We start from the raw sequence: 9,106 nt of genomic DNA on the forward strand, positions 1-9,106 counted from the left end.
CTATGGACGATCTTTTAGTTGCACAACTACAGAAGGACCACGCCAGAAAACTTCATAAAGCTAAGAAAACAGAGAAGAGGAAGAAGAAGGACCCAACATCCACGGAACGAGCTGACATATCAAAGTCGACGAATAATGAGGATTCTCCGACAGATGGAGAAATTGCATAAAAGATTACTTAGTATTGTAAGGGGAGTTATGTTAGAGAATCAGTTTAAATGTCCAAATTGTGAAATATCCTGTTTACAGGAGAAGTTTGAATTGCTCGATGCAAACTTGCCCTGTGATAACGTTTTGTAGTTTAAGTGTCATTGCTTGCAAAAGAAGCTTGCAACGCTAGATGCATGTTGCAAGCTTGCTTTGCAACCACAGTGTTTGTGGTTTTCTTTGATCTCTCTGAGTGAGTTCAGTGGAACAACAGGTGTTAAGGCTATGCCCGCTTAGTTGACCTTTAACACAGTTCAAGAAGATGGAAAGATGCCTCCCCACAGTTAGAGATGAGGCGAGAAGCGAGCTGTGGTTTTAACACCTGCAGGCCAAGTAACGGTCAAAATGTATATTAAGCTTTTTAGCGTAGGTGGTGCAGATGAGATAACCTATACACGCATGCTTATTGCATAACAGCTTTAAGGTCATGGAAAATTCCAGATCAATTGTTTTATTCTTCTAAGAATTGCTTCATTGTAAGGGACAGCCCTAAATGCTTAAGACGGCCCCCCATCAAACCATATAAAAGGTTTTGTTTCCAGTTGCTCGGGGCCGCAATTCGAGGTGAAGACCTATACGCATTTCTGTTATTTTTTCCTTTTTGAATTTATTGTCTTTGTATTATTCTGTAACCTTTTTAAGTAAAACGAAACCATTTTTGGTGATTCGAAAAACTTTTTAAAAGAGTCTCAGAGTGATTTTTTCCTAGAAGTATCTTTACTTTGTTATAGTTAAGATATTAATACTAAGCAAAAGCCCAGTGAAACGGACCCCGGACTGAACTGGATCGGACACCGCCGAGGACCCTGAAGCCATTTATAACATCTTTAACCAGCAGGTAAGGACAATCTTTGATTGAAATAGGTTATGGGATTGTTATAGAAGGATTTGGATGTTACAGCGGTATAGAAACACAACATGACTCAAAAATCCAAGTTGATTAAGCTTAACATTTTAAGGGATTATGAACACTTTTTTTAAGTTGAAACTACACATTATTAGTTGTTCTAATATTGTAATGTACAAGCAGATCTTGATTAGTAAAACCTTCCCAGACAGCAACATGGTGTCAGACATGTGCGGAATCCACATATACCAGATGTGGGCCGGATTTGGGCCGATTCTATGTTGCTGACTGGGTTTTTAGCAGTAGCTGATCCAGATCTCCAAACCAGTCCTGCAAGACTGATTATGACTGTATTGCTCTCAAATATTCAAGAAAATTTTCATTTTGCTATTTTGCATTACAGTTTATTATTTTGAAATAGTATGATAAAAAGGATAATGCAGTTGGTTGCAATTATAATCATGTTATAATTGTAATGGTGTAAAACAAATTGACCATTTTAAATAAAAAGTGTTTAATGTAAAATAGATTATGATTAGTGCTGAGCAACGATTAATCGCAAATAATCGCATCCAAAATAAAATTTTGTGTTTACATAATATATGTGTGTGTACTGTGTATAATTATTTTGTATATATAAATACACACACATGCATGTATATATTTAAGAAAAATTTGCATTTATATACTGTATATATACAGCGGGGGAAATAAGTATTGAACACGTCATCATTTTTCTCAGTAAATATATTTCCAAAGGTGCTATTGACATAAAATTTTCACCAGATGTTTGTAACAACCCAAGTAAGCCATACATACAAAGAAACCAACAAAAATAAGTTCAGAAATTAAGTTGTGTAAAAATGTGAAATGACACAGGGAAAAAGAATTGAACACATGAAGAAAGGGAGGTGCAAAAAGGCATGGAAAGCCAAGACAACTGCTGAAAACTTACAGTAATTAAAAAGCAATCCAGCCCCCTGTCAGTGGAAATGAATAACAGCTGGTTCAGTCCCAAATGATGGCCTACAAAAAGGTCTCATTGCCAAGGTGTCACACAAGACACATCTCATGACGGGTAAAAGCGAAGAGCTGTCTCAAGACCTTCGCAACCTAATTGTTGCAAAACATAATGATGGCATTGGTTATAGGCGCCATTCTAAGCTTCTGAATGGTCCAGTGAGCACTTTTGGGGCCATAATACGGAAGTGGAAAGACAATAATTTTACCATAAATTTGCCCCGACCAGTGCTCCTCGCAAGATTTCTGATAGAGGAGTGAAAAGAATAATCAGAAGAGTTGTCCAAGATCCAAGGATCACTTGTGGAGAGCTTCAAAAAGACCTGCAGATAGCAGGTACTGTTGTCTCAAAGAAAACAGTAAGTAATGCACTCCACCGCCATGGCCTGTATGCACGCTCACCACGCAAGACTCCAGTACTGAAAAAAAAGCATGTTGAAGCTCATTTAAAGTTTGCTGCACAACAGTTGGAAAAGCCAGTGAAATACTGGGAGAATACAGTGTGGTCACATGAGAGCAAAATTGAACTGTTTGGATGCCATAATACACACCATATTTGGAGGAGAAATGGCAGTGCACATTACCCTAAAAACACCATACAGCTTGGTGTTGGCTCTTGGACAACTCTTCTGATTATTCTTTTCACTCCTCTATCAGAAATCTTGCGAGGAGCACTGGTCGAGCCAAATTTATGGTAAAATTATTGTCTTTCCACTTCCGTATCATGGCCCCAAAAGTGCTCACTGGACCATTCAGAAGCTTAGAATGGCGCCTATAACCAATGCCATCATTATGTTTTGCAACAATTAGGTTGCGAAGGTCTTGAGACAGCTCTTCGCTTTTACCCATCATGAGATGTGTCTTGTGTGACACCTTGGCAATGAGACCTTTTTGTAGGCCATCATTTGGGACTGAACCAGCTGTTATTAATTTCCACTGACAGGGGGCTGGATTGCTTTTTAATTACTAATAGTTTTCAGCAGTTGTCTTGGCTTTCCATGCCTTTTTGCGCCTCCCTTTCTTCATGTGTTCAATACTTTTTCCCTGCACTCTCACTTGTTCAATTTCATTAATTAAAATGAGCATATACGACACAACCCTTCATAGAAATGATTCCAGCTTAATTTCATTAAATGTAATCAATGTAATTTAAAAAAAAATTGGTTTACCAAATTTTTTTAAATTGAGTCAACATGAATATGTTTTGTTCGTCTTAACTGGATGTCACTCAAAAAATGAATTTTGGCCTCTTGTTAAAATAATTAATTAAAATAAGCAAAAGTAACACGATTGTTTAATATTGTCACACCTTAATTTAATTGTGTTCAATCAACCTAATTCATTTGTGTGAAAACTACATGAATCATTGTTGTTGACATCTAACTGGGCAGTGGATCTGTAGTTCCCAGCATGCTTTGCAAGGGACTGCATTAAGAGGGTCAATTTAGGGAAAAAGTGTTATTTTATGTGTTTTTCAGTAAATGGAAAGATGTTGTTAGTTAATGTTAGTGTTTAATGTTCAGTTATGTTAACTTAGAGGACTTTCTGTAATGTTTTTGAATTTTGTGGTTACCATTATGCCGAAGAGTGGTGACCTGTGGGCTCAGTATTACGCTATATGTGCATTAAGCCTTGTGTTCAGGCTGTGGGCACTCTCTCGCTGACCTGCACAAGTAATATTATATTCTTATGTAAAAAATGGTTTTAATTCATTTGAACACTAGTAGTGTCTATCATTAGAAGTGACTGTAGAGTCAAATTAACTAAAATTATAACGTTGGTGATTTAAGTCGGGACAAAAACTAAATTAACCTGACAAAACTTTATCTAGCAGGAATGACTAAATTAATTTAAATTCATACAACAAGATTACAACAAATTATTTCAAACCAATTTGATTTTGTTGGAAATATGTAATTCAATTTCGTGGAAAACCTTTCCTTAATTTAATTAAGTTCGTTCAACAGATTATTTTGTGTGTGTGTCATTTCACATTATTTCACATAACTTAATTTCTGAACTTATTTTTGTTTGTTTCTTTGTATGTATGGCTTACTTGGGTTGTTACCAACATCTGGTGAAAATTTCATGTCAGTAGTACCTTTGGAAATACATTTACTGAGAAAAATGATGACGTGTTCAATACTTATTTCCCCCGCTGTATATATAAATATAAATATTTTATATATAAATAACAAATTTTTCTTAAATATATACATGCATGTGCGTGTTTAAATGCATTTCACTCCAAGAATGACTGATCCAAGCTGTTTTTTGGCAAACAAAACTCTGTGTGAGCTGAGTGCTAATAGCCCTTTTGCAGCGCCCCAGTTTTGCCTTGTTATTCAGTCCAGAACCTAAAGTTTAACATTGGTTCACACAAAAGCTAACAGGGAATCAGTGAGGACATTTTGCTCTCTCTGTCTGGAAGTTAATCCAAAACTGTGACCAGAGGCCACTTTAGATCTCATGTTACAGAGCACGAGAAGAACGTTTAACACACAGCCTTTTGCCCGTTTTGGCCTGTCTTATACAGTGTGGTTGGAAGTGATCATATCTTTAATGTGTGTGTATACATTTTGGAAATCCAAAGCTTGTTTTGGCAGTGTTTGCACAAGACAACCAGAGCGTCGAAGGGAGTGGCTGAGTCATGCAAAAGGTAAAGTAAACCTCCCTGAATTTTCTTGTTTAGCACGTATATGGGTAATGTCTCAAACAAAGATCAACACTACTGTGCTAAAAAGATGATATTTTCATAATGTGTTAGGTGATATTAAAATCCTTGATCTGTGGGCACATGGCTCGATATATCCTGTTCAAAGGCCTCTTGATGGTATGTTTTTTTTTTTTGGCATGGATTAATAGAGTGTTTGAGGTTTGTTGTTGAGCTGAATGCACATATTTGAGTTCCACTGTGCAGATAGGTTGGAAGAGAAAGCCAGTGGGAGGAGCTGGAGGGGATATGGGATTTAGGAAAGGAAGCAAAAGAGAGAAGTTCCTAACAGTAAGGACTCGGCCATCAAGGATGAGACAAGTATCTTGTACTGAACAGCTGCAGAGTTTTTGTTTTTGCTTTTGCTCAAGATCTGGAGATTATTACGATACACTTTGTTCCAGCTAACAAATGGAGTATTATCTGAAAACAGGAACAGGTAATTCCAGTATAGTGATGTAGATGCAGGACAGATCAAACATGCTCTCGTTCTGACTGTTTACTTTTAATGCACTCTCATTTATCATTCCTGATGCTTGTTGGTAAATATTCTGAAATTCTGAAAAGTTGTATGGTCAAGGTCAAACTTGTTGCACTTTAAAGTGGTTTCAGACATGAAACATTTCTTATGTGAAGTTAAAGTTGGTCTGGATTGTATAAAAGTGCTCAAATTGTGCCCCAAAATGTATAGCCTTAATTTATTTGATGTATAGCTTATATGATAATGTTTTATTCACTGACCATCAGTTTGGCAACAGTTCTTCTAACCCTAGACTCAAAGGAAGGAAGAAGGAAGGAAGGAAGGAAGGAGCCATTTAGGAAGATCATGGCCATATTCCAGGATGACAATGTTGTTTTTGCAACAATTTTTGGGCCGGGAAGTGTGTAATACAATATTATATAAGCTATGCATAAAATAAATTAAGGTTATATACATTTTGGGGCACATTTTGAGCATTTTTATACAATTCAGACCAACCTGTGCCTTCCACAAGTGTTTATATTTCCATTTTTCAATCACAACCTTATCTATTGTATATGCAAAATGTCTAACTATTTATTTTAGGAGAAAATACTCTGGCTGTAAAATTGTAAACATCTTGCTCTCTCTCTCTCTCTCTCTCTCTCTCTCTCTCTCTCTCTCTCTCTCTCTCTCTCTCTCTCTCTCTCTCTCTCTCTCTCTCTCTCTCTCTCTCTCTCTCTCTCTCTCTCTCTCTCTCTCTCTCTCTATTTACAGCTTTCTAAAAGATGGATTTGAGGTCGACACAACTCTCCGCACTGACTTGTCTGCTCTTTGTGTCGTCCTGCTGTCATGGTGGAAATATCCTGGTGTTGCCTGAGGATGGCAGTCACTGGTTGAACATGCAAGTCATTATGAGGAATCTCCACACTCGCGGCCATATCCTCACAGTGGTGCGTTCGTCTAAAAGTTGGTACATCCAAGAGAATTCCTCTCTCTACAACACCGTCACCGTCAGCCCAATGGAGCCCGAAGACGTCGGCCCTGACTACTTTAAGATGTTGATAGAGAGGTCGCTAGCACTACAAAGGATGTCGCCCTTCGTTCGTTTCTTTGAACAACAGAAAGATATCACCAACATACTAAAGGTGTTTCACAACGCAGCGCTTCAAATGATTTCCACCATTTTGGATGATGCAGCGCTTGTCCAACGCTTGCGAGAGGCCAAGTTTGACTTGCTTCTAACAGACCCGGCGTTCCCAACCGGAGTCCTTTTAGCCAATTTCCTCCACCTTCCCTTGGTTTACAATGTACGCTGGCTAAATACTGGGGATGCTCACATGCAAATCGCTCCATCACCCCCATCCTACATCCCAATGTATAATTCATTGCTCCACGACCAAATGAGCTTCATGCAACGGACGGAAAATGTCATACGGCATCTGTTCAGCCTCCTTCAGGAGCGATACATAATCGTGCCAATTTACAGCGAACTGCTTGAGCGCCACTTCCCGCCTGGCACTGATCTTCTCTCAATGCAACAATCTGCTGACATTTGGTTGATGAGAGTGGACTTTGTTTTTGAGTTTCCACGACCCACCATGCCTAACGTGGTCTACATCGGTGGCTTTCAATGTCAGCCGGCTCAAGCCCTTCCCGAGGACCTGGAAGAGTTTATGCAGAGCTCTGGAGAGCATGGAGTAGTTATCATGTCTTTGGGAGCTGTGGTCGGTGCTCTCCCTAAAACGATCACAGAAGCCATTGCTACAGCCTTTGCTGCGATCCCTCAGAAAGTCGTGTGGAGGTACCATGGGGAACGACCTTCGACCTTGGGAAACAACACTTTACTCCTAGAGTGGTTTCCTCAGAATGATCTCCTGGGCCATCCGAAGACTCGCATGTTTGTATCTCATGGCGGCACCAATGGCATCTATGAAGCTATTTACCATGGAGTCCCTGTCTTAGCTTTGCCGATCCTCTTTGACCAGTTTGACAACGTTCTGCGGCTGCAGGTGCGAAGTGCGGCTCGAGTGCTTCAAGTCGCAACGCTAACGTCGCAAGAATTCCTCGAAGGCCTCAAAGACGTCCTGGAGAACCTGATGTACCAAAGCAGCATCCGCAAACTGTCAGAGTTGCATCGCGATCGGCCCTTGTCTCCTCTTGATAGTGCCACTTTTTGGATTGAGTTTGTCATCAGACACAAAGGAGCAGCTCATCTTCGCTCTGAGGCTAATAATTTACCTTGGTACTCGTACCACAACCTAGATGTGTTGGCATTTCTACTGGCGTTCACTGCGATCGCTCTTTTGACCTCAGTATATGTCTGCAAGCTTTTGTGTTGCAGGAAGTCAATCAAAAAGAGGAAGGTGGACTGAACTGAGCTTTTGATATGCTCTTGTTCTAGATGTACTTACTGCAAAACTGGGTGAAATTAAATTAAATGTCATGCAGTTTGCAAAAATATTTTCCTATCCAACAATGGTCCATTTAGGGTTTTCACATGAAATCTGATTTCCCAAGTTATGATGAAATGGCGAAACATCTGCTGCTGATAAATGCATTCTTGCCAAGGTCATGGGTTTGATTCCCAGAGAATTCATGCTCTGATAGTCTCATGCATGGTGAACATACGCTTGTTTCATTACTGTGGCAACCAACTGTAGGCCACATGTTAGTTATACATGCAATGCCTGAATAATGTTTAGCAATATTGTGTGTATGTTTTTACAGTATTAGATGAGGTATTAACAAGTATAGTTCTGACTTAATGGTTGTGACTGCTAAAAAAACACTACTAATAAAAAAAAACTAATGCAAATGGAATAATAAAGCATATATACTTTGTACTGTAAACTACACTCTCAGAAAAAAAAAGTGCAAAAATTGTACCTTTTGGGGTACAACAGCTTGTCTCTGGGGCAGTACCCTTAAAAGGACATCTTTGTAAAATATTTCCTCCCTTAAAAGGTGCATATTAGTAGCAAAATGCACCTTAAAGTACTACTATAAATAAATAAAAATAAGGTACAAAGATGTCCCAAGTACTGCCCCAGTGACAAACTGTTGTACCCCTAAAGGTAAAACTGTTGCAATTTCTTTCTAAGAGTGTATGCTATTCTAACTGTGGTGTCTTCACCAGATCCTCAACACATAATCTAGTGCCTATTAAGAAGCCAACAAGATGTATCCTCAGTTCAGCCTTGATATTGTTCCCTCTCCCACTGTGAATGTGTTTTTAATCATCATTAAAGGTTCAATAGGCAACATCTTTGCTTGTTTCAGTTCTAATCCACTTCCTGGTATTTCTTATCTCAGGTCATGAATTCTTTCCTGCTCTTATTTATTTACCACATGTTCACATCTGCAGAATAATTCATAGCACACTACACAAACAGCCATGTTTAAAAATTGGTCATATTTAAATTAATACAATTTAACCATCATTTTATATCACTCGTCAGCCACTTTCTTGTACACGGTTAGTACATTAGTTTCTAGTTCTTAGTTTCACAGTTAGTTTCATGTTGTTTACACCAAATTCTGACCCTACAATCTGAATGTCGCAGCAGAGATAGAGAATCATTAGACCAGGCAACGTTTTTCCAATCTTCTATTGTCCAGTTTTGGTGTCCCGCGTGAATCGTAGCCTCAGTTTCTCAGTGGACAGGAGTGTCACCGGTGTGTCTTCTGCTGATGTAGTCCCTCTGCTTCAAGGTTTGACATGTTGTGTGTTCAGAGACGCTCTTCTGTGTTCAGAGACGCTCTTCTGTGTTCAGAGACGCTCTTCTGTGTTCAGAGACGCTCTTCTGTGTTCAGAGACGCTCTTCTGTGTTCAGAGACGTTCTTCTGTGTTCAGAGA

The 9,106-nt window shown here is 39.0% G+C and overlaps 1 protein-coding gene across 3 annotated transcripts; it reads left to right on the forward strand.

Annotated features, from left to right (window-relative positions):
• Nucleotides 1–757: 757 nt before the first annotated feature.
• On the forward strand, nt 758–8,533 carry ugt5g1 (UDP glucuronosyltransferase 5 family, polypeptide G1). 3 transcript variants are annotated; one of them, XM_081348936.1, is made up of 3 exons: nt 758–1,045; nt 4,681–4,733; nt 6,025–8,533. In XM_081348936.1, exon 3 carries the CDS (start codon nt 6,036–6,038, stop codon nt 7,620–7,622), a length of 1,587 nt encoding a protein of 528 aa, XP_081205062.1. In that variant the 5' UTR covers nt 758–1,045; nt 4,681–4,733; nt 6,025–6,035; the 3' UTR covers nt 7,623–8,533. The 3 variants fall into 3 exon arrangements, with proteins under 3 accessions (XP_081205062.1, XP_081205063.1, XP_081205061.1); XM_081348937.1 differs by lacking the exon at nt 4,681–4,733 and having other exon boundaries at nt 863–1,045; nt 6,025–8,336; XM_081348935.1 differs by lacking the exons at nt 758–1,045; nt 4,681–4,733 and adding an exon at nt 5,041–5,226.
• The last annotated feature ends 573 nt before the right edge of the window (nt 8,534–9,106 follow it).

The sequence above is a fragment of the Scardinius erythrophthalmus genome (genome assembly GCF_964197995.2).
Source record: "Scardinius erythrophthalmus genome assembly, chromosome: 2".
Classification (NCBI taxonomy): Eukaryota; Metazoa; Chordata; class Actinopteri; order Cypriniformes; family Leuciscidae; genus Scardinius; species Scardinius erythrophthalmus.